Below are 27704 nucleotides of genomic sequence, written 5' to 3'. Positions count from 1 at the left end.
TAGGTCTACTGATATTTATATTGGCACCAGCTATATGCTCAGCACTGTAAGATATGCGCACAAATAAAGTCCCTGTCCCAAACAACTTAAATGATGGGAGACACTGGGAAATCGGGTGGTGAGGATAATTTACAAGGCAGAATAAGCTAGGTTGATTCTAGGTGTCTTGATGAACTGGAGTAGGAACAGTACAGATGGAAACGATGTGTATAATCAATTTAGAGGAACACGGACCATCCATATAAGAACAGACACTTTCATTTTATTATGGAAAGTGTTATTACAGCACCCAACTGTCTGTCTTTATGCCATTCATTGCTTTGTACAGTATACCTCCATCTGATCTTGTACTCGTTGCTTTTACAAACTAAATAGGACTAGTCTCTAATCTTTCTTTGTGAAAATTTCCCACCCCTATCAATGTTGTTAATATTCATTACCCTTTTTGGGGACTTTGCTATTTCTTTGTTTGTAATAAAGAGACCAAATATGAATACAGTCACCAAGATGAAGATATATAATCTATGGGCACAGTAGATTATTTTCTGTATTACACTCTGTTCACTTCTTAATACCCTACTATCTTAAGGAGTGTCTTTAGCTTGTCGTTGCATGTTCAAAACATATTTTCAGTGGATTTTCAGCAATATGCTGAAATCCCTTTAATAAAGTTTAAGACTAAAAATCTATTGACTGAATAGTTTGTTCCCTGCAGTACTTGTATCTTGTAATTGTCAGCATTGAGTTTTCTTTGCCATCATTTGTTCAGTTAACTTGTTTTGTTAGGTTATTCTAGTGTTCTTCAAAGTCTTCCCTTGTCTTGACTAACCCAAATAAATTGTCATAATCTAATTTTGTTCCATTACCACTTTTCCCCCTCCTCTAGATTAACTCCTTCAAAAAATGATGAGTAAAGTATTGGCCAAACTTAACCTTTAAAAAGGTCAGCTACTGTTAAATCATACATCTTTCTAGTATTTTTCTTAGTAGTTCACTTACTTTAGAACTCTCAGGTGACTACCATATAGTCCCAGTGAGATATTGCAGTTTTCTTGTGTGCTTTAGCACCTCGTATCAGTGATACCTTTGTCTCTGACAGCGTTACACCTTCATTCCCTAGTGAATTCATGGACCCTCTAATAGAACTCCATCGTACATTTTGAGTCATTTTTAGCTATTTGTTTACATGGCCTTTAAGCTTTGTTAGCACCAAACTTTCAAAACATAGCCTCCATTTTTACTCATTCAGTTTTGCTGTCCAAATTTAGATCACTTAAATCCTTCATTTGAGGGTACTGTTATGTTTAAGTAATCTAAATTACTTGTACCAAGAAAAATGGTGATCTAGTTAGGCTGAGATAAAAATTTTGGCCTTTAATCTACATTTTACCCACTGAAGTTCTGCTCTACCACTTTGATATTTTGTGTCTTTGTCTCCAACTCTTATACCTGCTGTTTGACCATGTTGTTCATACTCTTTCTTGTTCTGAGATAGGCACCCCGGGTATCTTTTCCCAGCAATGTCCATAAGAAACTTTTAACCATTTATATTTTGGAAGCTGAACTCACCCATTATTACTTTTCTAGTAAATCTTATTGCCTCCCTGATCTGCAATAACATTCCAATTTTATCCTCATTTATCTGTTTGGGAGGCAGGAATCCTACCCCCATATGTTCTGTGTTGTGGTCACCTGTAGTCATAATTTTCTTTTGATAGTCTAAATAGAATATTTTATTCTATCCCTTTCTCCCCCTTCCCCCACATCTCTACACCTTTCGCTTTTGCTAAAACACCACTCTGGCAGAAAATTGGGTATTCTTCTTCCAGTATATTTTGGAAATGCCAAATGTCTTGGTTGTCTCCCAGTACCAGATATTCCAACTCTCACATTTTGCTTTAGGCTGCTTCCACAGATATATTGTAGATTTTATTTATAATGGATGTACTCCTCTCTCTTCGCTGAAATTTAAGGATTGCTACTCCTACCCCGCTCCACCATGTACCCATAATTGTCTTAGCCCTACTGTGAGACAGTTTCATATGTGCATCTGTTGTCCCAAAGAGAATAGTTCAATCTATATGTTCCTCAGCACTTGCCTGCTTTTCCAAAACTTAGTTTTAACCAATTGTGTGTTCATTCTCGGTGTGTCCTTTCTAGTACAAAACCATAGCAGGAAGAATACTTTTAACCTTGCTACCATTCCAGCAAGGCTTTTTTCCATGATTGTATTATACATTCTACCAGATTTTCAATATTACTTTTTTGCCACATTAACCTTAGCTGTCCTGTATCAAAATGATCCATCACTGTAGGTGATTCCTTCTAAAAGACTGTCATAATGAATTGTGATATCAAATAGTCTGACACCTTGTAGGTGTTTGCACCTGCTTATGTTTCTGATGCTCGAATCCCCTACCACCACTATGTATGTTTAGCGTGTCTGGTAGACTTCCAGAGGGACATCTGTAGGGGGTGTGGGTTTCGTCTGTTTTTCTTAGAAGGGCATCTTCCATTGTGAGGGTGGGGGGAATTTGTGGGAGGAGGGGGAGGACACTATACAACTGCTAATTTCTATTTAGAAAATCGGATACTAACATGGTATTAGGTCAAAAGAGAACAGCGGCACACCTACCAGTAAACAGGCAGAAGGAAAACCAAACAAAGCAGGTACAAGAAGACTTTCTTTACAAAGTATTTCTATGGAAACCCTGTCCTGTAGGTAAACCTGCCTTTAAAAATCATGTTCAGGCAACATGAGTAAAACCTGCTTTCCATGATGAATATAGATTGTATTAACACCATTTTAGAAATCTGGGTTTCTTGAAATAGTTTATGCTTATGCTCAAATAAATTTGTTAGTCTCTAAGGTGCCACAAGTACTCCTTTTCTTTTTGCAGCTACAGACTAACACGGCTGCTACTCTGAAACTTGAAATAGTTTATTTCTCTTTGCCTGGTCTAAGTGGACCATCAGAAACATGCTCTGTCTATCTTCTGTACCAGTCTAGACACTTGTTAGTTCCTCTCAATGATTTATTGGTATGTACTTCATAGGCAGCTGTGGAAGTGGCCATCAAATCTCTAGAGACCAAAGATGAGGACTTGTAACTGGCCAAGAAACTCCCATTTCTGGACTTGCTCTCTTGTTTATGAGAGTCCATGTCTATTATTATAATCCGGTCAATTTATGGAACTGTGGCTGCGTTGACACTAGAGAGTTCTACAGGTAAAACAGTGGAGAGAAAATTCTCTCTCCAAAGCCAGACTAGCAGCCCTGCCCTTGAAGGCAGGTTTATTTTCAAGGAGACGTTCAAAAAGGCTAGGATCCTACCTAGCCAAAATAGGATCATCTGAAACATTGTTAAAGGTGTTAAACTGTGTCTCAGTCAGTGCTGAGGGGAAATTTCAAAAGACAAGGCTTTTAATCAGTGGCTGGTTACTTTTTCCTACATCTTACTAAAAACTAAATCAGCACTGGGTTTGAAGTGGTTTATTCTTCTACTTTATTAGCTTCTTGCTTCTGCTCATCCATTTGTCAGTAGTTCAGATGCCTCATTCACTCAATCTTAAGCACTTCAGAGAGAGATTAAGGTTTCCAGATATAGAAAGACTTTGTAAATTTATTTGTGGTATTTTAAACACATTGACTGATGTCTACTGTTGAGCTATTTCACTTTTTTAAAATGTCTGTTGTATGGAATTTTAAAACCTAGCTTTTTTCGAGGGATAGTAGAATGCTGGAGAAGTCTGCTTTTAAAAAAAAAAATTAAGAACGTTTCATGTAGTTTTCATGTCTAGATTATAAGAACTGCTGGTTTCATGTGTTGATTTAGTTCACAGATGGATCTGAGAAAAGAGGGAGGGAATGTTAACTTTCCATAAAGATATGATCAGTGGTAAAGGAATAGCAATTAATAGTCTATGTTAGTGTGAGTGCAGTAAAACTATTTTGTTGCTACCAGTAAAGTGGTTAAGTGGATCTTACTTTAGTTTCTGAAAGGTAGTTAATTCCCCATTGTACTGAGATAATTGCGTTTGCTCACACTGGGGGCTTTTGGATCTAAGGATTTATCATCTGATTTAAATTTGTTTATGGATTTCAGACAAATTAAAGTATATCCTGCCTTTTTGCTACTGTCGCTAGAGAATTAACACTTTCTGTAAGCGCTCTCACAGTTTTGGGGAGTGGTAATTAGAGCTGAGTATAATTAACTGACCTGCCTTGTTACTCAAGTGCTTAGAACAGCTAATGCTGTTGCCAGAAAATTCCAATCTTTGCTTCTATACACGTGCCCAGTTTGGGGGAACTTTTCTCTTTTCGTAGACCAGCGTTTAGTGATCATGTTTGCATATTTTGATTGAAAAGGGGATATTGCCAAAAAATGAATCTTACACTTGAATTCGATTTGCATGATCTAAAAAGAAATACATAATTGTTTAGATGGTGGATGGGGGAGTTAATCTGTACACAAGATGATAATGCATTGTTATCAAGCAGATGTTTTACGAGAACTTTAACTTTAGGCACCCAGCAGCTTGCTTGAAGCATTGGAGCAGCATTTGGCTTCTCTAGAGGGGAAAAAAACAAAAGAAGTCTCAGCTGCCAGCAGGTAAGCATCAGGTGGATCACAAAGGTGTCTTAAATTTTAATTCTCTTTGTATTGTATTGAGGTATTTTGAGCATTGGTAAGTTTGAGGTCTTCCTTGAGATACTCTAGAAGTAAGTGAAAGGAAACAATTTGTTTTCCTTTTCTAGTAAGTGTGGAAAGCATAGACTAAAAGTTTTTTATTAATAGTGTTATTCTGTTAGAGGATATCACTTGAATGTACATTAAATGTTCTTATCTAGTGACAAAAACACATGACTTCACCTACATGCTTATCTTTGTGTCACCAAACTCCTTGTTAAACTGTGCATTTTAACACATACAACTGTAGTAGCGAAGTGCTGAGCTGAGGCCACATGTAGTAGCTTTCCTCAAAATATTTTTACCTTATCTGTTAAAGTAGTCTGACAAGTCACAAGAATTTTTCCACTGAATGCATCCGATAAAGTGAGCTGTAGCTCACGAAAGCTTATGCTCTAATAAATTTGTTAGTCTCTAAGGTGCCACAAGTACTCCTTTTCTTTTTAAGAATTTAACTGGCTTTTAAAGTACACACATGCCTTCAATGCTTACTCTCTGGTGTGTATATTGCAGAATACAAGTTCTTCTAAAGATGTATTAGTTATGTCAATTAACGTTACTGTGTAAATTCCTTAACCCCAAAATATGGATTACCCTACTACCTTATTTATTTTGCTCTCTTGTGGCATTGTGGTGGCTTAAAATAAGTTCTTAGAGGTTTTTGAACTGTTACTTCCCTTATGCTTGATACTGAAAATTTCTTCAGATAAACTTATAGTGGGTGGTGAAATATTTGCTAGTATCCTTAGGAGTTTTGTTTAGAAACCCAATATTAGGAAAATTAGATACATATTTTTTCAATTAAAAAAACACCACCACCTAGGAGTTTTTGAATGTTCCTCCTCAATGTTGGCAGCAGAAACCCTGTGGAATTGTCTTAATGTGCAGAATCAGAAACTGAAGCAGATTATTCTGTTTTAATTGTTCATGATGAATGAAGAACAAAAATAGATTTGTAAAGATTTTTAATTTCAGTAGTCTTTAAGGGGTGTTAAACACAGGTAAGGAGTCTTTTCTTATTTGATCTTTAACATCCCTTAATTCTATTTTTTTCTTGAATTTGGAGAGAACAGGAATCAAGATGTCTTGAGCTCTAATCCAAATTCTGCCACTGACTTGTTCTATAGCCTTGAACACGTTACTTTGCAACTTGCAAAATCAGCAGTCGTATCTTACAGGGTATTGTGACTACCTAATATTTGTGCAGTGCTTTGAGCATGCAAAATGTTAAGTGTTAAGTAATATTTATTCATGATATCACAATCATTGTCCTTGTTGTTGAGTATTAGATAAGACTTCTTCAGGACCTGGCAATACTCCTTCTGTATAGTATCCCTCATGATAATTAAGAAATGTAAGGACCCCATCATGGGATACACTTCCCAGTCCAAGCAGCAAGTTATTAGATCCAATCTGTTGAAGATATTAGCACTTTTGGCCTATGCCACCAACTTTTACTGTGCTAATCCCCGGTAACCAGCCTTCATAGAACAGCCACTAATCAGGAATGCCATGTTGCTTTTGCTGCACAGATAGGCAAGCCATACTTGCTACATATATGGCAGAAAAATCATGCTAATAGAATTTTGAATGGCTGACTACCTTCCCACCTTAAAATGGGGCATGTTATGGTGTTTCATACCACTGTCCCCATTTGGCTCCTTACCAAGGTGTGCTTTTTGGATGGGATGATGGCAAGTCCATTTATTCTTCCTAGTGAAAGATGTATTGTCACTTGAACGATGAGGTGAGGAAGAGCTGGGTATTGTTTTAGTTCCTTCACCAAAAGATACAACAACATGTACAATCAGTGTTTGTGATAGTTGGACAAAACACCCTTTTTTGGCATACCCCTTTTTTGAGAGATGAAATCAACGTAAATGTACATATTTCGCAGAAAACCACACTTCTGCATTGCGGCAGAGTCATCACTTGAGCCCCTTACATCAGTTTTTCACAAGTAGCTGGGAGGATTTGGCTCTATAGCATCAAGTGTGTGTGCGTGCATGTGAGCCAGATAGATCCTTACAGATTTAAAAGTACTGTTTCCCATGTCAATATAAAATACTAACACATACCTGTTTATGTATGCCATTTGGAATTTTGTTCCACTTATTTAAAATATCATATTTACAACAGGTACATAAATTATGTGGCAGAATCACAAACATCTATATGAAATTCTGTACCTGATTATTGATCTGATATCTCTTCAGCTGAAACTATGGAAGAACAATTAATTCTACACTTGTCCCCTTCTCTACCCTTGCCCCAAAATGTATAGTATTATGTGTTTTGCTGTTTTTCCTCACCAAAAGGTGATTGTATTTAGTGCTGAGTCCAGAGACAAATAGCATACTATCTATGAAGCATTTCAGGTGCCTTTTGGATGCAAATGAAAGGTCACAATTTAAAAAATCATTCTCTGATGAAACTTTATTTTAGAGCAAGCACCCTATCCAGTGCTGTTTCCACACTTGCCAACACAGGAATGTCATTTAGCAAAATGGATGAGAAAGAGAAACAGCAAGCTTTGGAGGAAGAACAAGCTAGACTGCAAGCACTTAAGGTATTCTGTCTTTTAAGGATTGGTGTTCCAGGACCCGATGCTTAAATATTTTGTGTGTGGAATCCTGGCCCCATTGAAGTCAGTGGAAAAACTTCCACTGACTTCAATGGGACCAGGATTTCCCCTAAATGTGCAAGCATGGTAGCTTCCAGTAAATGGTGGCTCTTACTGTGATTGCATAACTTGATAACTAAAATCTGAACACTATTCACCTATACTTCTAAAATTGATTGGGTTTGCGTTTTGTCAGAATACATGTTGTCCACATAGGTTTTTTATATTTAGGATGATTTAGCAAGTATAGCTCTAGGAAACCGATTCCTGTCCCCATAAGCTAGAATCCTGGGGCAACAGCCATATTACTACTCATAATGCTGCAGTGTGGACAGGACAATAGTCAACTCCCCTGTCCATGAAAATATAGAAAGGGGAAAGAGTTGATCTTGCAGCACAGTTTATTTTTCAATCCCGGGGCACATCTGTGTCCTTTTTAAATTACAGTTTTTAAAGTAGCATCCTGTCTCAGGAAAATGAGCTTGTTTTTTCTTTTCTTTCCCACCTCTCTCTTTTGGTTCCTTAAAGACTCTTCCTTTATTTGCCCTCTGTTACTTGCTCAGAGGCGCCCATGGCAGCCTCCCACTATTGTTGGAGAACTGGACATCAGTCCTTCAAAATCCTATTTTTGTAGCAGATCCCTCTGGGGAATGTGATGTAATATAGAGATACATGGCTAGTATAGACATGTGGTTGGTGAGATTAAATGAGCTAGGCAGCTGATGAGTATCTTTGGGACATTTCTGTCTTATTGATGTTAATTAACCATGGGGGGCAAAAAAGGAGCACTTCTCTGTGCTTGGAATTTGCCATCAAGTTTGGTAGGACTTGTTGGCTGATTTCCTGTATTTGAAATCTAGGCTTGGTTGCTGGCTGACTGGGCTAGATTTCCCTTTATATGGGAGAAGGGGGCAGGTTAAATTAAATGCAGAAATAAAATTTTGCTGGCAATTGGCTTTTAGAATGAAAAGCTCTCCTAGTACTATCAATGTGTTTTTGGGGGGGGGGGGGTTTCTTCAAATAACTCATTTATTATTAATAACATTTATTTTTCAAAATGCCCATTGACCTGCATAGAATTCCATTTACTTAAATAGGATTTCAAAAACAAACATGCACCCAAGCAGAGCTGTTGTTTGGAAAAGGAAAGAGGGGTAGACTACATGAAGTTTTCTAGGAACTTTGAACGCTGTCAAATTCAACAGTGGTGGACAGCTGTGTAAAAACCTAAAGTAGATAGTCATCAGAAATGTCTAGTACAAACAAGTTTTTGGAGAAGTGTATTCATAATCAGTTTGTCTCCACCCTATACAGGATAGGTTATAAAGATACACCTCTATCTAGTGTTAACTACCTGCTGGGCATGGACCATAATATTTATTTTACTGACAAGGTTTTTCCATCGGTCCTGTAAAGTTTGTAATGTTCCAGAGGTTAGGAACCTCCCTGCAGGAGAAGTTAGTTCATTTTACTTTGCTTACATTACAAACATTTGCTAAGTAAAGCATATACATATCCTACAGTGATAGGTGCTGTATAAATGCATGCCACAGTATACAATAAGCATGTACTTTGGGACCAACAGCGTGAGCCAAGTATGGTGTGCTAGATTCAAAATTAAACATACTGGCATTTGTTCGTTTTGTCAGATTCTTGACATTTCAACGTAATTTTGAGATTGTTTTAATAGAAACATTTCCTCTTTCCCTTAATATTTCAGCTAGCTATATTTCAGTTTCTTGGGCATCCCAAAAGAATGTGTGATTGGTGTTAATCAAGCCTTTATTATTAAAAATCCTTCTTAAAAAATAGTACTTTTGAAGATTGAGGAGCTAGTACAGTTAAATTTTAATTAATTAGTTTGTCTCTTAATTTATCTTTCAGGAGCAGCGGTTAAAAGAGATTTCTGTGGTATCAAATTCCACTTCTACATCAGCATCTCCAAGCACCTTATCAGGGAAAAGTGTGAATACCACTACAGCTGTTGACCTCTTTGCAGCACCAGCACCTACAACCAGTAGGTGAGGGACACTTTCTTCCCTAAGCACGTGTAAAACACTGCATTGGCCAATTGCCTGAAAAACTGAAAGGCATAGATAAACTTTACAGAATATATTTCTCAAGAGTCAAAATAATCTTATGGCTGACTGTGAGATTTTCTTGATATTCAATTAGATACCAAACTGCAATGCTTCACTTTAATTAAAAAAAAAAAAAAAAAAAAAGACAGTTATGTAGAACCATTCTTGGCCTTCGCTATGACTTCCAGAAAAGTAAACTTGGAAACATATGTATTTGCTCTGTAATTTTAATAGTCCAGTAAAATGAAATTGAATCTTTGAGGCTGTAGCAAACAAGTATTTTGTGCATACCACATACTTTAAAAATTGCATTAAATGCATATTGGACATATTTTTAGCTAGGAGTCAGGACATGTGTGCAGAAACTTAAAACAAAAAACAAACTCCATTCTTGCTTAATCTGCTCAGGAAATTTAAATTGGCTAACAGACAAAATGATGCTTTATAATTAACTTGTGTAGCTCGTATTGTTTTCTCTCTATTTTCAGCATGCCTAACCTATCCAGTGATCTCTTTGATCTTCAACCTGCATTTGTTCCAACTGTACAGAGTACTCCAGCTATAGCAACATCAGCTAGCAGTGCATGGGGAGGTAAGTCACTATTGTAGTTTAACAGAATAGATAATATTCTTAGCATCTGGGAATTCATCAGTTATTGTTGTCTTACTAAAACAAAAACTCACGTTGAAGGATTAAGTTGTATGTTCAGTTAACTGCCAGAAATCCAAATATTACTACTTACCTTGATAAGAGATGAAACTGGTCATCTTAGAGTTGACATTAAATTTAAATGCATTAAAGAGCATTGCATTCTGTATTTTAGAGAAATTACAAATGTTGTTCTGTTAGGGCAGAAAACAGATTTGGAGCACAGTTAACAAACTCCCATTTAAACTTGCAAACTTAAAAAAAAATTATTTCTCTGAAAAGAAATGTGAAATCTAGAGTTGGTTTTATTCTTTTACTGCGAACAATGGACTTGAGGAGCATTCTTCTAGTAGATCCATAGTAACCACAGTATGGAATTAAAATTTAGATGACTGTTTTGGTGATAATGTGTGAAGTAGAATAGAGTACAGCTTGCTCCACTGCAGCTACAGCACTTGGCTTTGCAATGTTTGATGATAGTAAAAATTGATACTTCATGGTAAACCAAGCAAATTTAACTGGGAAAACACAGGGCCAAATTCTGTCCTTCCATGTGGATGCACATCTCTCATTACCTTAAGTTACTTCAACTTGCACATGCACAACTGTCATTGAATTACCTGAGGGAAGAATTTGTTAACTAACAAGATGCAGTTTTTATAAACACTTAAATAAGGAAATGTTGCCACCACTAAAACTGGTAGTATGTTAGTCAGTGGAGTTGTGAATGATCCCAGTGCCATTTGCCAAGCTCGGAGGCCCAGGAATGTGTGTCCATAGGTAATGCCTTCTGGGAATTCTGTTTACAGGTGAGTAAATGTCCTTTTTCTTAACAGAATGATGATGTGAAAAACATCAGAATTAAATATTCTCCTTTGAGGCAAGGAAACTGGTATGAGTTTCAGTAAAACTGTCTGAGTTGGGCAGAACACCATGTGGGAAAACTTATAGCTAGAAATTCATTTCAAATAAGTTTGCTTAACCCTAGTTCTGGGAAACTTTCATATTGTGATGTTCACTATCTCTGTGCTTCTCTGTGTGCTATTTGAACTCTAGATTTTCTTCTTTCCTTTTTTTATTACTTACTGCTATATCTGAAAGGTCCTTTCTCGTCCTCAAATGGTTGTGTTGGTTCTCCACCCCATCTGGACATCTTTGACATGAAGCCAGTTGAAGAAGCTGTAAAATCTACTATCCCTTTCGTCTCTTCCACCTTTACCTCCAAACAAACAGTGGAACAGTTTAGTGGTAAAACCTCCTCTAATTTCTTTCCAAATGGAGACAATAGTGATAGCAAACTGGGTTGCATAACTCTTCGTATGTTTCCAATCCATTCTAATATTGAAAATAGGGCTGTGAAGTGATTAAAAAAATTAATCATGTTTAATTGTGCAGTTAATAGCACTGTTAAATAATAATAGAATACCATTTATTTAGATATTTGTGGGTGTTTTCTACATTTTCAAATATATTATTTCAATTACAACACAGAATACAAAGGGTACAGTGCTCACTTTATATTTATTTTTTGATTACAAGTATTTACTCTGTAAAAAAACAAAAGAAATAGTATTTTTCAGTTCACCTAATACAAGTACTGTAGTGCAATCTCTTAATCATGAAAGTTGAACTTAAAAATGTAGAATTTTATGTACAAAAAAAATGCATTCAAAATAAAACAATATAAAATTTTAGAGCCTGCAAGTCCACTCAGTCCTACTTCTTGTTCAGCCAGTCTCTCAGACAAACAAGTTTGTTTACATTTGCAGGAGATAATGCTGCCTGCTTCTTGTTTACAATGTCACCTGAAAGTGAGAACAGTCATTCTCATGGCATTGTTGTAGCCAGCATTGCAAGATGTTTATGTACCAGATGCGCTAAAGATTCATATGTCCCTTCATGCTTCAACCACCATTCCAGGGGACGTGCATCCATGTTGTTAATGGGTTCTGCTTGATAACGGTCCAAATCAGTGTGGATCGATGCATGTTCATTTTCATTATCTGGGTCAGATGCCACCAGCAGAAGGCTGATTTCCTTGTTTTGGTGCTTTGGGTTCTGTAGTTTCTGCATCATAGTGTTACTCTTTAAGACTTCTGAAAACATGCTCCATAGCTCGTCCCTCTCAGATTTTGGAAGGCACTTCAGATTCTTAAATCTTGGGTCGAGTGCTGTAGCTGTCTTTAGAAATCTCACATTGGTACCTTCTTTGCGTTTTGTGAAATCTGCAGTGAAAGTGTTCTTAAAACGAACAACGTGCTGGGTCATCATCCGAGACTGCAATAACATGAAATATATGGCAGAATGCAGGTAAAACAGAGCTAGGGACATACAATTCTCAACCAAGGAGTTCAGTCACAAAATTAATTAACGCTTTTTTTTAATGAGCATCATCAGCATGGAAGCGCGTCCTCTGGAATGGTGGCCGAAGCATGAAGGGGCATACAAATGTTTATCATATCTCGCACGTAAATACCTTGCAATGCCAGCTACAAAAGAGCCATGCAAATGCCTGTTCTCATTTTCTGGTGACATTGTAAATAAGAAGCAGGCACCATTATCTCCTATAAATGTAAACAAACTTGTTTGTCTTAGCGATTAGCTGAACAAGAATTAGGACTGAGTGGACATGTAGGCTCTGAAGTTTTACATTATTTTGTTTTTGATTGCAGTTATGTAACACAAAAATCTACATTTGTAAGTTGTACTTTTATGACAAAGAGATTGCACTACAGTACTTGTATGAGGTGAATTGAAAAATACTATTTTATCATTTTTACAGTGCAAATATTTATAATAAAAATAATATACACTTTGATTTCAATTACAACATAGAACACAATATATGTGAAAATGTAGAAGAACATCCAAAATAAATAAATTTTCATTTCATAGTCTATCGTTTAACAACACAATAAAAACTGCGATTAATCGCGATTAATTTTTTTAGTTAATCATGTGAGTTAACTGCGATTAATTGACAGTCCTAATTTAAAAACTGTTTTGGATTGCCATAATTTCAACCAAATAATTATATTTTAATTTCAGATCTTGTAATGCAAGTAAATATTCACTTTTTAAATGTTGATTATATTTCTAGATTTGAAAGTATCTGGTTTATTTTTGTTTCTCTATGTGATGTGATCAAGTATCTGAACATTTCTCCATTCATTGGTTTTTACTGCCTTTCTCTCAAAATTCCTTTGGACATCAATCTTTAAAATTCAGGAATGAACATATTAATTGACAGGTTTCAGAGTAGCAGCCGTGTTAGTCCTTATCCGCAAAAAGAAAAGGAGTACTTGTGGCACCTTAGAGACTAACAAATTTATTTGAGCATAAGCTTTTGTGAACTAGCACACTTCATCGGATGTAGCTCACAAAAGCTTATGCTCAAATAAATTTGTTAGTCTCTAAGGTGCCACAAGTCCTCCTTTTCTTTTTGCGTATTAATTGAGGTTTCCAGATTAGCTATATATTTGGTAGGTACTGGATTCTTCCTTTTTATTCTTGAAACAAAATTTCAAGTCTGTGGTAACAATTAACTTTCAGGGTTTTTATTATTCTTTTCTCAAATCTAAATTTCCTTTCTTTTTTGCATGAAGATGAATTTAGTGGTCATAAGCCTACATACACTTGTGTGTTTTCCTTTGGCAATTGATGGTAACTTTTTGGACAGTACAGATGGCTTTACTGTGTATCTAATTTTTAAATTTGTGTTTTAGGATTTCCTCTTCATTCGGCTCCTCAGAGCACCACCTCTTCCATAATTAATGTGGATTTTGATGCTGTATTTGGAGGAAAGTCAACAGCAAATGAGTACAGGACTACAAGTGGTAAAAACTATCTCTTTATATTAACAAACTTAAGATGACTTCTGAGAATGCAAAACTGAACTTATAAATTTAACATAGGTTTGGTAATTTAATAAATAATCACTTCCATAATAGCTAGCTTGTTTGAGTTCTACTTTAAAAATAGAATACTTAACTAGCTTTCATTCGTCTAAAACATTGTGTAATGTCTCTTCTCTTTCCCCCTCCCTCTCGAATGCAATTGTCCATTGTGGCCCACTGGATGTCTGTTAATGGGTAAGTTTATATATCAAACTGTTTTAAACACTTAAAGTTGAATTGTAGTGGTGTTGCATAAAAGCTGTCATCTTGTTAGTTCTGTTTGAAGCATGTTATGTTTATCTCAAACATGATTATTGTGTTTGCGGGATAAAACATGATATTTAGTTCTTGCAAACAGTTCCAAAATCCAGGTAAAGGTAATATAATGGATAACACATTCTGTGCACAAATATTTTAATATAGTTTCTGCTGGTCATTAGTAGCTTGATATGTTCTTGAAAGGTGAAGAGGTTATTTTTTACAATTTATATGCAAAAGCTATTAATAGTAACTTGCCCAAGGAAGTATCATGTTGCCATGCTTTTGTGACAGAACACTTTTAGATTATTTTGTAACACTCCTCTGTCAGGTAGCTTTTTTTCACTGAAAGTCAGGAATGGTTCAGCTTACGTATCTTTTGAGATCAAATTATCTTAGTGTAGGAGCTTTCTAAGATTCCTGCCTGTAACCCTTTAAATGAAACTCATACATGTTCTAGTATTTTATTAGAATTATACACAGAATTCAGAATTCCAAGGGGGAAAAAAAAGATAAACCTAACTTTTGCTTACCCCTTGAATACTTCTTTGGTGTGTTAAAATTGTACCCAAGCTACTGGTAGTGTCATATGAGAATAGTGCTTTCTGGAGAATGGAAGTTTTGTTTGTCTGTTTTCTGTATCAGCCAAAATGTGGTTGTTTTAATGACATTGTTTCTATGTTCTGTTTTCAGTTTTTATTCTAGAGGATGTATTACAACCAACAGTACCGACACAATGTCAGAGAGCCGTTCTAATCAATCAGCAGAGTGGAAAAATTTTAGCAAATGACCTTGATTCATCACTTGCTAACTTAGTAGGAAGTAAGTGTGAGGGTTTTTTAAAACTTATTTTTCCCTGTCTATTAAAGAGAGAACATATTTTGCTAATTAAACATGTTTTTTGGGGGGGGTTATCTTTTTTTGTTACAGATCTTGGCTTTGGAGGAACCCCTTCCAAAAAGTAAGATTTTCTTTTTTGTACTCTTGACTAAGTTCTTAAAATTATGCAGTGTGAAAGTAATGTTTTCTTTTTAAAATAATTCCTTGTCATAAAACCATGCTATAGACTAAGAAACATAATCCATCACTAAGATCTTTGGTTAACTAAGGTCTTTGTTCTGAATACCATCTACATTGATCAGGAAATCTTGTTATCAAAAACCATGTTCAAACATAATTGTGACTAATAGGGTTTCAACCATAGTATGGGCAGTTTCTAAATTGCATTTGATAGTAAGATTAATTAAATCACTGTAAGATGGAGAACCGTCATGTATCCAGTCCTTGTTTTAAAAAAAAAAAAAAAAAAAAAAAAACTGTGTGAATTTAGAAAAAAGAAAGATGAGGATGAAGTAGCTTACTGGTTCAGTGGCATCCTTTTAAGTATCTAAATTAGACTTGGAGATTTGAGCAGCCTTGCTTGTTAGTGTCAGATAAGGCATAATTCAAGTGAGCCACTGAATAAATAGCTCTGGCAAATCATTTTCTGTAACATGGTCTCTGAGAAACCATTGAGCTACATTGCATTAGATGGTATTTAGAAAGTTTGCATCTCATCTTGCTCCAAAAGCAGTGGAAACTGTCATAAGAGCAAGAACACAGATAAGTGACAATTGGAGTAAGTTAGCAGTGGAAATGAGATTTTCCTATATCAGAATCTCTGTAAATTTCTGGTGCCTACATGAGCTTTCATCTGTAGTGGTGTTCAGTTTTACATGTCCTCTGATTTTTAATTATCTGCTTATAAATAGAAATTCTTTTCATTTTCCGTTCAAAGTTGTTATACTTTTATGCAAGAGCCTGTTAACTCCATGGGGAAGCTTAGTTCTGTAATTTCTTTTTAGGTCAGACATGCAGTGGAATCAGCCTACAGAGAAGAAACTTACTGGCGGAACAAACTGGCAGGCAAAAACAAGCACATCTACTACATGGAATCATGCCCCCATTCCTCCTGCTCCACATATGGTAAGTGTTGTTCCATTTCTGACTTCAAATTGTGCACCATGAAAGTAAATACACTGCCTTTTCTACTGATACGAATTTTAAAAAAAAGTACCAGAGGCTATTCCAGTTGAGGCTGGAGAATTGCCTATGGAGCAGCTCCGCACTCAGTGACTTGAAGGGTAGTCAACTTTTTCTCCTCTGCCTCAGAAACTCCTGGCTTTTTGGGTTGTGCTGAGACTAGGATTGTGCAGTTAAAAGTCTGTTCTTTTAAATTGTCTACAGATTCAAGAAGACCCACTGTATTGGTTTCCTTTGTTAAAATATGAAAGGTCTATAAGGACTAGAAGCTTTTCTTAAGTAAAAGCTTAGCAGCAGAAGAAACTGGTGAGCAAGTTCCCTGTTCACCAGGAAAAGTCTTCTACTTGCCAGTGGGGAGTGGATTTGTCAAGACTCAATGACAAGGGGAAAAATAATAACTGAAAATGACAGAAGTTGTAAATGATTTTTATGTTTCTGTTTTCACCTAAAAGTTTAGTAGTGATTGGACAACTAATACAGTGAATTCCAATGAAAATGAGATAGGATCAGAGGCTACAATAGGGAAAGAACAAGTTCAAAATTATTTAGACAAGTTAGATGTCTTCCTGTTGCCAGGCCCTGATGAAATACATCATGGAATACTCAACTTGCTGACTTAGGGGCTGTCTGAGCCATTAGTGATTGTCTTCGAAAAGTCATGAAGATGGGCAAGATTCCAAAGGATTGGAAAAGGGCAAATATAGTGCCAATCTATAAAAAGGGAAATAAGGACAACCCAGGGAATTACAGACCAGTCAGCTTAACTTCAGTACCCGGAAAGATAATGGAGCAAATAAATAAGCCATCTATTCGCAGAAACTTAGAAGATAATAGGGTGATAAGTAACAGTCAGCATGGATTTGTCAAGAACAAATTGTGTCAGACCAACCTAATAGCTTTCTTTGACAGGGTAACAAGCCTTGTGATTAGGGGGAAGTGGTATATGTGGTATATCTTGACTTTAGTAAGGCTTTTGATACTCTCACGTGACCTTCTCATAAACTCAGGAAATACAACCTAGATGGAACCACTATAGGGTGGGTGCATAGCTGGTTGGAAAACCATTCCCAGAGAGTAGTTACCAGTGGTTCACAGTCAAGCTGGAAGGGCATCTCAAGTGGGATCCCACAGGGATCAGTTCTGGTATCTTCATCAGTGATTTAGATAATGGCATAGAGAGTACACTTATAAAGTTTGCGGACGATACCAAGCTGGGCGGGGTTGCAAGTGCTTTGGAGGATAGGATGAAAATTCAAAATGATCTGGACAAACTGGAGAAATGGTCTGAAATAAACAGGATGAAATTCAATAAGGACAAATGCAAAATACTCCAATTAGGAAGGAACAATCAGTTGCACACATACAAAATGGGAAATGACTGCCTAGGATGAAGTACTTCCAAAAGGGATCTGAGGGTCATAGTGGATCACAAGCTAAATATGAGTCAACAGTGTAGCACTGTTGCAAAAAAAGCAAACCTCATTCTGGGATGTATTAGCAGGAGTGTTGGAAGCAAGACATGAGAAATAATTCTTCTTCGCGCTGATAAGACCTCAACTGGAGTATTGTATCCAGTTCTGGGTGCCACATTTGGGTGCCCCAGGGCAGAAGCTCCTACGAGTTCCCCTGCGGCACATACCAGGGCTCAGGGGGAAGACGCTTTTGAGCCCATGCCGCCTGGAGCCCTGGCGGGAGGACGGAGGCGGAAGCCCCGAGCTCTGGCTGGAGGGGTGGGGGGAGCCCCGATCCCCAGTTGGAGGGGTAGTGGTGAAGCTTCAGAGCCCGGGCTGCCCCAGCTTCAGCCGTCGGGGACAAAAGCCCCCAGCCCGGCAGAAGCCACTGCGGGAGGAAGCCATGCCTGGAGCTGCGGGAGGAAGTTGCCGGGGGGGACTGAAGCCTGGAGCCCAGCTCCTGAACTGCTGTAGTGCGGAAGTGAAGGTATACCACCCTCATTTTTGCACTTCCTCTGGAGATGGGTCTGATCTACCCACCAAGAGCAGCCGTGCAGGGGAAGGACAACTCCTGTCTTTCCCCAGCATGGCCGCATTAGCAGGTCGGAGCTGGGTTCCAAGCAGCAGGGGAGCTCAGATTTCACAGGGGAGGGTTGATTTTGTGGTCTGTGACATGGTTTTCACGGCCATGCAATTAGTAGGGCCCTACATCTGAAGTAAAATTGAAAAAACTGGGTTTATTCAGTCTGGAGAAGAGAAGACTGAGGGGGAACACAAGTTTTCAAGTACATAAAAGGTTGTGACAAGGAAGAGGGAGAAAAATTGTTCTCCTTAACCTGTAGGGATAGGACAAGAAGGAATGGGCTTAAATTGCAGCAAGGGCAGTTAAGATTGGACATATTAGGAAAAACTTCCTAACTGTCAGGGTGGTTAAGCACTGGAATAAATTGCCTGGGGAGGTTGTGCAATCTCCATCATTGGAGATTTTTAAGAACAGGTTAGAGACACGCCTGTCAGGGATGTCTAGATGATAATTTTAATCCTGTCATGAGTACAGGGGACTTCACTAGACGATCTCTCGAGGTCCCTTCCAGTCCTATGATTCTATGACTTGCAGGAATATTAGCTATTGATTTTAGTATGCCTGCCTTCATACCATTGAAAAACTTACATTTAAGGGCATTTTAAAAAAAACCTAGATTCCAGTTTTTCATTTTTGAGAAGGACAGAAATTAACAATGTTTGTTTGCTTTTTGGAGAGGGTACAGTTATCTTAAGGTAAAACGTATCTCAGGGGATAGTTAGGTTTGTTAAGAAGGGACCTAGTCCATCTTGCTTCTGAATCCTGAGAGAACACATCTCACTTGTAATAATTGCCATTCCCACTTGTTTTGTCCCTGTCAGGCTTCAACATGGCTGTTTAACTACTTCACTGCTGATCATACTTTGCATTTTATAGTCGTCTTTGTGTAGTTCTTGGTATAGCACTCAGTCTTATTAAACCATCTCAAAGCACTTCAGTAATGAAACGTATTGCTGTCCAGGATGCATTAATTATTCAGATAAATACTAGAAATGTTTCTCACATGGCAATAAGCTGACTCACTACTGAGGAAATATGACTGCCAGAAATAAATTCCAAATAATTATAAATTGAAATATGCAGTTACAACTATGTTAAACCAATAGACGAAGAGCGGGAAGCACCTATAGGTTATATCTATCCCTCCTTGTTTAGACAAACTAATAAAATGAAGGCAAGAATGAAATAGTTAGGACTGATCTTTAATTAAACTTGTCATCTGTTTCTGTTGCATCCATGGTTTAGAAACATAACTTCTGAGTTTCAACAGATCCCTTGAGAGTATGCAACAGACATTGAGGCAAGGGTAGATTGGGAGAGGGGGATTTGACAGTTCACTGCTTCATTTAGTACATTTCTATGTTTTTAATGTATCAATTAAAGTTCTTCTTATTGAGTATTTGAAATACTTAGCCTGTATAGGAAAAAATACAATTCCAGGTCTTGGATAAAATTTTCAAAAGGGCCTAACTCCCATCTTCAAGGTTCCTTATTTATTTAAATACTTCTCAAAATTGTGTGCCTTAGGCTGTTTTGGGGGGTTTGGGTATTAAGGAAAATGTTCTGGGGTTTATGTATTTTATGCCTCTTGCCTTCAATACATAGATTATACTCCTGGAAAGATAAGCAAATGCCCATTTTTGTCGGTTCATGGTTTGTTATGCCCAACCTAAATCTGGTCAAGCTTTGTGACGGACTGTAAATCATCCAATGGCTGAGGCAAAATAGCTATGCCAGAACTGAACAGTAAGTGGAAAGTCCTGAGTTAAACATTTCATAAAGCAACCCCCAAAAATTCAAGGAATAGTTCTAAGCATCTTCGTCATTCTCAGTAATAACTTCCTGTCAATATTCTGGATGTTCAACAAAAGATATGGAAAGATGTTATGGATCTATTAAAATCTGCAAAAGCCTGATTGTTGTAGAACCAATAATGGGAGATGTTCTTGGATTTATTCATTCTTGTCCTGAACATTTTAGGAACACAAAATATATTCCTACCCTTGCGTACAAATGTGCTAATTGTATCCCTGAAATAGCTGCCGTGGTTAAAGAAGTAGAACTAGAATGTTTGTTTATTTTAGTAAGTAAAACAATCAAAACCTATCAAATGGCCAAGGGGTTTTGGAGAGCTACTGTGTGTTCCCCAAGCCCATGTACAAAACACATACTCTTTCATATCTGTCATGCAGATGGAATCTTCTAGTCTCCATTTTAATATCCACTATAACTTACCAACTGTTAATAGTGTGCACACTTCCCATTAGGTCACAATGGGACCACAAGACCATGGACGTAGCCCTGTGTAGAAATGAATCCCGAGATGGTTGTTCCTGGCACTGATTTCCTCTTCCCCTTGCTCCTGCTCTTCAGTTTCTGGTCTCGCTTCAGACACCTGGTTCCTTATTGTAGGGCAGAAAACATATGGAAGCTGTCTTTAGGCTAAGAATCTTTTATGCTACTTGAGCATCCCTTCCTCTCCATTCCTCACTGCTTTTCATGAGTGATCAAGCCTTTCTTGCTCTCTCCTGTTCTCCTCTTCTCCTAAAATAACTATGCTATGCCTGTTTCCTGAAGGTCTGAAAAGCAAATAAAGGTTTCAAATGTGGCCTCCATTATTAGCCTGAAACTAGTTATTCTTCGCATGTTAGAAAGGGAAAATTCTATCCAAGTTACGTGGTACAGCCTGTTAAATTAGTTGCTTTTGCTTTTATAGCACACTGCATTATATTGTTTGTACATTTATCCATTCTAGTTAAAGACTATATTCTATTCACAATGAAAAGCATGGAGATAGCTAAATTTCAGTACTATATCATAACCCATTCCTGGGTTAAGTTGTCTGGTTTCAGTACCACTTCAATAATTTTCTGTCCTTATTCCTTTTTGGTATGCCAGAATGGAGTACATTATCCTGGATATGTAAGTTACTTTCTTGTAAACTTGTAACCTATTTTAAGTACTTTACAAAATATAAAGGTATATTTTGTAAAGTCCCTTACTAAATGTTACTAGTAGAACTGTATTTTAGATAATTTCAAGCATAATTTTTCTTTTTGCTATTAAAGGTACCTGCTCCAATGACCTACCCAGTGACTACACCTCAAGTGCCTGTGTATGGAATGGTAAGGAGTTCATTGTTGTTAACTGTATTTTCACACTTTTGTAAATGTAATTGTATATTTTAATTGTTTGTTTGCCATGTTTTAATATGCTAATTTCTTTGTGTAAAGAAACGAGTATAAACCAACTAAAAGACCTGAGACTACATACCTGTTAGTTCTGTTGTTGTGCTGATTTCCAGTATATCACATACAGCACAAAATATTAAATATGAAGTTTCCAAGACTAATTTGAGTTTAAAATACTTCTTTCATTAACTCTTTCCCTGTCTTTCTCTATACCTTACAGGTACCTCCTCAGATTGGTGCTGCTCCTTTAATGGCACCCCAGCCAATGATTTATACACAGCCAGGTCTCCGGCCAACTAATCCCTTTGCGCCTGTCCCTGGAACACAGGTGAACACTTTTTTTTTAATTATTTTTTTCAATGTGAACTTAAAAGATTAAGGAAAAGTTCCAGTCTTAGGAGTAAGGGAATGATTAAAAAAAAAAGAAAAGCTTGGGATTCCAGTAGTTTTACAAGTATCTTTTTCTAGGCCCCTTAAATTACAAATGCACTTCAGTGAACTATCCCAGCGTACACTGATGACCTCATAGTGTGCCTTTAAAAGAGGCAAGTCCAGCTTTTGTTCATATTGTATAGGTCTCTAAGGTTTAATGCTGTTCAAAAAAAAAAAATTGCCATAAAGATTTAACACTGCGATCTAAAAGGATACCTTAAATAATACAACGTTAAGTAACCTGGACTTTCTTCCTTCCCAGCCAGTTTTGCAATTCTGAACTCATTAGGGCTACAGCCATCTATTTCCATGCTTGTAGAGGTTACTCTCATCTGTGTAGCAACTCATTGTAGGCACTACAGCCTGGAGGGGAAGAAAGGGAGGAGGTAAATGAATGGAGAACAACTGAGCACAGGTTACTGGTCAACTTTGCTGTGAAAATCCTTGCCTAGAAACTTTAGGCATAGGTGAGATCTGAGGGCAGTATTTGACTTCTAAGACTAGCCAGCCAGTCGTTCCCTGGATGAGTTCAGCTTTACACAACACAGCAGGCAATGAATTGATGTCTTCTGCTGGTTTGGGCCCACGGTTGGAATGATAAAATGTGTAAAGACCACATTTTATGTGGGGAGAAGATTCTCACTAATTTATGTGCTCCATTGGGAGAACACATATTCCATGCTCAGCTGTGAATTTCACTCCATCTGTTTGTATTGTAACCCTAAATGTTTGCGTTTTGTGATTTTACATAACTCTCCATAAGAAACCAAATAAGTAGTGCACAGTCTTCTACCTCACCCCCCCAAATAAATCCTGGTTGTCAATTAACAGTTCAGAAGGTTAACTGTTCTGCTTGTAGATACGTGAATTGATTGTTTATTCTGTAGAAATAGTGCATTGAGTAAACAAACTTAAACTTTAATTTCTGTCTTACAGATACAGTTTATGTAGAGCAGCCAAAGCAGCAAGATACATTGACGACCAAATACTGGTAAAAAGAAGAGAGTGAAAATTCAGTGTTCTCACAGTGCAGTCTTCAGCAGGGCATCCACTTTCCCTGTGTAATATAAAATTACTTCTAATTGCAATGCTTTAGAGATTCTTGTTTATAACAGTCACTATGGTATGGAATCATGTTTGTTCGTTGGTTTTAGACTGTAAGACTAGCTTCAGTAGAAAACCAAAATCTTTGAAGCTAAAGGTCATTTTAGAAGACGAGAAGAATCTGACTTTTAAGGACCTATACCTTCTGAAGAGGGGCTTACTTACATAATAGCTTTGCAACTTTATTCATCAACAGATGGCCTGTAGAAAGTTGACTGAGGGCATAATATTTCTATTTATTTTATTTTCTCCCTAAACTGTGTGGCTGTTGTAATCAAGGCACAACTCAAATGAAGTTGAGCAATAAAACTTTCATATGCTCTAATAAAGTACTCTGATAGAGTAATGCTTGTATTATCATATAAAGCCAATATTGTGTGAAATCAGACAGCTTTCTCATATTAGAATAGCTTCTTATAATTCACAAATTTTATACTGTGAGTTTTAAATGCTGTGAATCAACTAACTATATATAAAAACAATTAATGGAAAACTGGTCCATTGGCATTATGACAGTGTGTTATATTGCCAACTAAGAGATTCAGACTTTGGCATAGGCTTGAGATCTGTCTCCAAGCAGGAGAAGATAGTAGTATGTTACAGAATAGCATGTGCAGCTTCCAAACAGATAGTGATAGTTGCACTTCCTTACAGTATCTTTTGTGCAGATAGCAGCGTCATTCTTAGCTCTAGCAGGAGTTGCCTTTATATCACAGTAGAACTGCAGACACATCCAGCAGCAGCAAATTGGAGAGATTAGCAAATCTTGTTGCTGGCCACTAAAGAGGAGGAATGTTCACATTTGAGTAGTTTGGCAGTTTAAAAAAAAAAAAAAAATCTTTTCGGACTAGGAATTATATTCATGATATTGTCCAGCCTTTGACTATAGTTTTTGCCACTTGTTCAACAACAAATCCAGTCCTTACAAATTGCAAAAAAGTAATTATTTTTAAATATGTAAATGTGTTAGCTTTTAAGTACGTTTCTTTAATGCTGCAGTATCTTTTTTTGTTGAATTTTCAAAATAGAAATACTGTATTGCTTAAGAAATGTACATACATTTCTTTTATAATAAAAATCTTGCAAACCATTATCTAATCTATCAAAAATATTACTGCAATTTAGCTACGCATATGCAAAAATGATTTCAAAAATTAAAGATTCACTTTCATATTTATTGAATAAAATATTCCATAAAAATACCTTAGAATGTTGGATTAAAAAATACAGCCTGATCTTTCATATCTTCGAACACCTGAAGAATAAAAATGATAGCATGAAAAAAGTATGTAATTTGACATACATACAATTCAGAACATGTTTCCGGAACTTTAGTGGGAGAATAGAAGAAAAGGGAAGAGTGCTATTATATCATTTAAATCTCACTGTGGGATAATCTTAAACTGGGTCATCATAAAAAGAAAATAAGCGTCCTTATTATTTACGTCAGTATAGTAGCGACTGTCTTGTCTTGGGGCTGTTACGTTAGCAATAATATCATTAAGGGTAATTTACAGATGGCAACGTGTCATTTAGTAATCTTGCCAAATTCTTCTAGAGCAAACCTTTGAAATACAGCACTTAAATTCTATAATACCCTTTTCTCTAGGTATCTTTTTGTTTGTTAATTTTGTGCCAAGAGTGTAAGGGGAAATATACTTATTTCATAAAAGAAATATACTTTTTGTCAAACGAAATGAGAATTTTTAAGTCCTTTTGACACATGTATTTGAAATTTGTAACCACTAACTTTCTGTGAAATTAAATGTTGCAAATGGAACAGATGTATTAAGCCAAAAGTCTGGACATGTATTGGCAAAGATATAAACTGGACTAACATACAATGATTAAATATTGAAATTTGAATTTAAAGGCTTTTGGCTTTAATCCCCTCTTCCTGGGTTGACCAAAAATATTGTATAATTTAGTTTTAAGCCAGTGAATTCTCCAGTGCAGAGTGGCCCTCCACATGCTGGGGAAACATACCCATAACTTGAAGTGAGTCGTAATGTTTCAAACTTTATTTGATATAGGGATGAATTCCATTGAGTTTACTCAGCATTTAAAGATCTTGCTTCCAACAAATTCTTCTGTCTTAAATCCAGTTTAGATCAGTACCTGTGATAGACTAGTATGTGTTTTTTAAAATAGTTAAGCAGTAATGTTAATCCTCAGAGGCTGTGAACAGGTAATGTCTTGCACTGTAAAGTAAATATCAAGACTTTTTTTCCTGTAGCAGATTATTTTGTAGTCCTGTTCAAATCCATTTTAAATTATATCCCTCTTATGATTCATTTTAAATTATTCAAATGAATGAACAGGCAGACAGCATACATTCACTGTAACTTTATTGAAGAGCTACATTCTGATTAGCTAGAATGTACTTGTTCTGTACTTCCTGCAGTCAAAAATAGGCTCAAATACTTTAAAATTTCTGATTGGCTAGAGAAATTTTAGTGACTTCCTTGGGCAGCTTTCCTGTAATCAGACTGTCTGATAAGTTTTATTTAGTGTTAAAAAGGAAAAAACAGCCACAGTGTACATCTTAAACATTTTATAAACTACCTTCCCTTTAGTCTTGTACAGCATTTGTTGGTGCATTAATGGGTTTACATAAAAATCTTGTTTTAGTTTATCTTTGAAGAAATGGTGGTTTTAGCATATTTCTGACTTCACAAAAGTGTACAGAACTGCTTTTAGCAACTTCCTTGTGAACATATTTTAACATGTAAAATGCTGGAGTATCATTTTTAGCCCATAACGTATGGTTTCATAAATTAAGAATAATGTAACTGCAAGGAAACAAGACACTGTCAAGATTCTTAAGGCTCAGTATTTGGCCCTTGATCCTCCGAAAGACACTTTTTGTTGTAAAGCAGAATTATCCCCATTACTGGGGACCATATGACTTTAAAAAAGGCCTTGCAACTGTGCAAATAGTAGCTGGTATAAGAGCAAGACAACAAAGGACTTGTATGTATATGGCATTGTCCATTCGCTCCCCTACTAACCCTGTTTTTTGTGATTAAGCATCCTGTTCTTAGTGCTCTTCAGCTCCTTTCTCTCAAAATCAGTGAAATCTGAGGAATGCCATGCACTTCCATCATGTATTCCTGTGGCACTTGTGACTATCATTCTGCCTAACAGCTGAGATGTTAGCACTATTGCAGCCCTTTTTTGGGAAGCAAGTTAATATCTTTCTGATGGGGCACTCTACCATAGAATCTATTGCAGGAGGTAGGATGGAATGTGGTAATATTGAGCTTCTTGGACTTGAAAGTGTCTCTTTTTAATGTCCTTAACGTAGGTTATGAATTTGCCTCCAGGAAGTTCTCTACTTTAAATTTAGATTCCCAACTAGAATTATGTAATAGAGAAATTTTAGTTCTATGCACATAGTGGTGGGAAAAAAAGTAGAGTAAAAATAGTGAGCATACTTTTTGTAAAACGTTGAATAACCTCTTACTACAAGGTTGAATACAGGGTGTGTCCAGATCTGGATTTTTGATGTCTGTGGGGGGGGGTATGTGACAATTTTAGAGTATCATGCACTGTGGATCGGTGCTTTATTTGTAAATAAAAGGGAAAACTTTTTTCTTTTGGGTAGTTTGTATCGTAAGGATAACATCTAACGGCACTGTGTACCAGTCATTTATTTCCATTTTAAAGATTATATTTTTGAGTAATGGAAATTGTACATGTTATCATTTATACATTTATTGGTAGAGAAATAGAAAAGTTATGTTGCTATTACTCTGAAGATGTATTTGATTGTCATGTATTGCTAAATACATTACTGCATAGCTTTTTTCCACAAGTATCTCGTGCATTTATTTAAAGAGATTGTAATAACTGGTGCAGTTTAAAAAGAAAAAAAGATGATGTACATTAGGAATCCTCCTTCAGTATCTCAAACCTATAGCCTTGTGTTTCAAGTCTAATCCTTTACCTGACATTTAGCTGGGGATTTCGTCATACAGAGCACTGGCGCAAAAAAAAAGGTGCTGAACAGATTTATTCATTTGGGATTATTTATTTAATAGCTCTTTCATCATTTTATATGTTGCATTTTCCCCATGTATAACAGGTTTGTGCCTTTATTGGGTATTTATTTAAAAGGAGCTTACTATAATGTAGGAGATTGTTTTTTACAGGCTTATTCTTGTGTGGTTGTTTCTTGAAATGAGTTCCTTTCCATTTTATAATAATGGATACAGAATGTGTGGAAAACAATCCATTGACCATAAAACTGGGAGTGGCGGGGGGAGGTTTAAAGATACAAATTCTGCTAAATAAAACATTGCATAAGCACAAGACTGGCTATGTTGACATTTAATTGTGGCACTTAATTTAACAACATACGAAACTGTTTTGGGTTTTTTAAGATTGTTGCTCAGATTCATTCATTTGTTATTGAAAGGTTTTGAAAAATAAACTTTGGCACAAATAAGATGTGTTTATTTTTAATGTGTTCAGATATTTAAAGCTTGTTTCAAAATTGCTATAACAGAGTGGAGTTAATTGTTCTTGCTTCATCTTCCTAAACAGAGTGTGATGATCAAAAGGCTGCTTAGTTTGTTATATTTAAATATAGTTGTGGCATTATGCCTTTCTTGCTGATGACATTCAAGTGATGCCTACTTTTTTGTAATTTAAGGGTTTGATCCATCAGAAAGTCAGTCCAGTAAATGGGAAGGTCAGTTACTTTGTTGAAAAATAACAAT

At 36.4% G+C, this 27704-nt stretch overlaps 1 protein-coding gene across 4 annotated transcripts in view; it reads left to right on the top strand.

Moving 5' to 3' along the window:
• Positions 1 to 27430, top strand: part of LOC102943051 (phosphatidylinositol-binding clathrin assembly protein) — a 48572-nt gene extending 21142 nt beyond the window's left edge. The window contains exons 9-21 of one of the 4 annotated variants that reach the window (XM_037908501.2): positions 4527 to 4612; positions 7136 to 7259; positions 9198 to 9334; positions 9883 to 9986; positions 11145 to 11291; positions 13769 to 13879; positions 14903 to 15019; positions 15128 to 15158; positions 16042 to 16162; positions 21152 to 21175; positions 21322 to 21378; positions 21665 to 21772; positions 22813 to 27430. In XM_037908501.2, coding sequence (XP_037764429.1) covers positions 4527 to 4612; positions 7136 to 7259; positions 9198 to 9334; positions 9883 to 9986; positions 11145 to 11291; positions 13769 to 13879; positions 14903 to 15019; positions 15128 to 15158; positions 16042 to 16162; positions 21152 to 21175; positions 21322 to 21378; positions 21665 to 21772; positions 22813 to 22827 — 1182 coding nt within the window. In that variant the 3' untranslated portion in view covers positions 22828 to 27430. The remainder of the gene's footprint in view (positions 1 to 4526; positions 4613 to 7135; positions 7260 to 9197; positions 9335 to 9882; positions 9987 to 11144; positions 11292 to 13768; positions 13880 to 14902; positions 15020 to 15127; positions 15159 to 16041; positions 16163 to 21151; positions 21176 to 21321; positions 21379 to 21664; positions 21773 to 22812) is intronic. The other 3 variants (XM_037908503.2, XM_037908502.2, XM_027822558.3) reach the window with 3 other exon arrangements.
• The last annotated feature ends 274 nt before the right edge of the window (positions 27431 to 27704 follow it).

The sequence above is a fragment of the Chelonia mydas genome, chromosome 9 (genome assembly GCF_015237465.2).
Source record: "Chelonia mydas isolate rCheMyd1 chromosome 9, rCheMyd1.pri.v2, whole genome shotgun sequence".
In the NCBI taxonomy this organism is placed as follows: domain Eukaryota; kingdom Metazoa; phylum Chordata; order Testudines; family Cheloniidae; genus Chelonia; species Chelonia mydas.
Note: the sequence above shows the minus strand (reverse complement) of the source record. Positions and strands in the feature narration are given on the sequence as shown.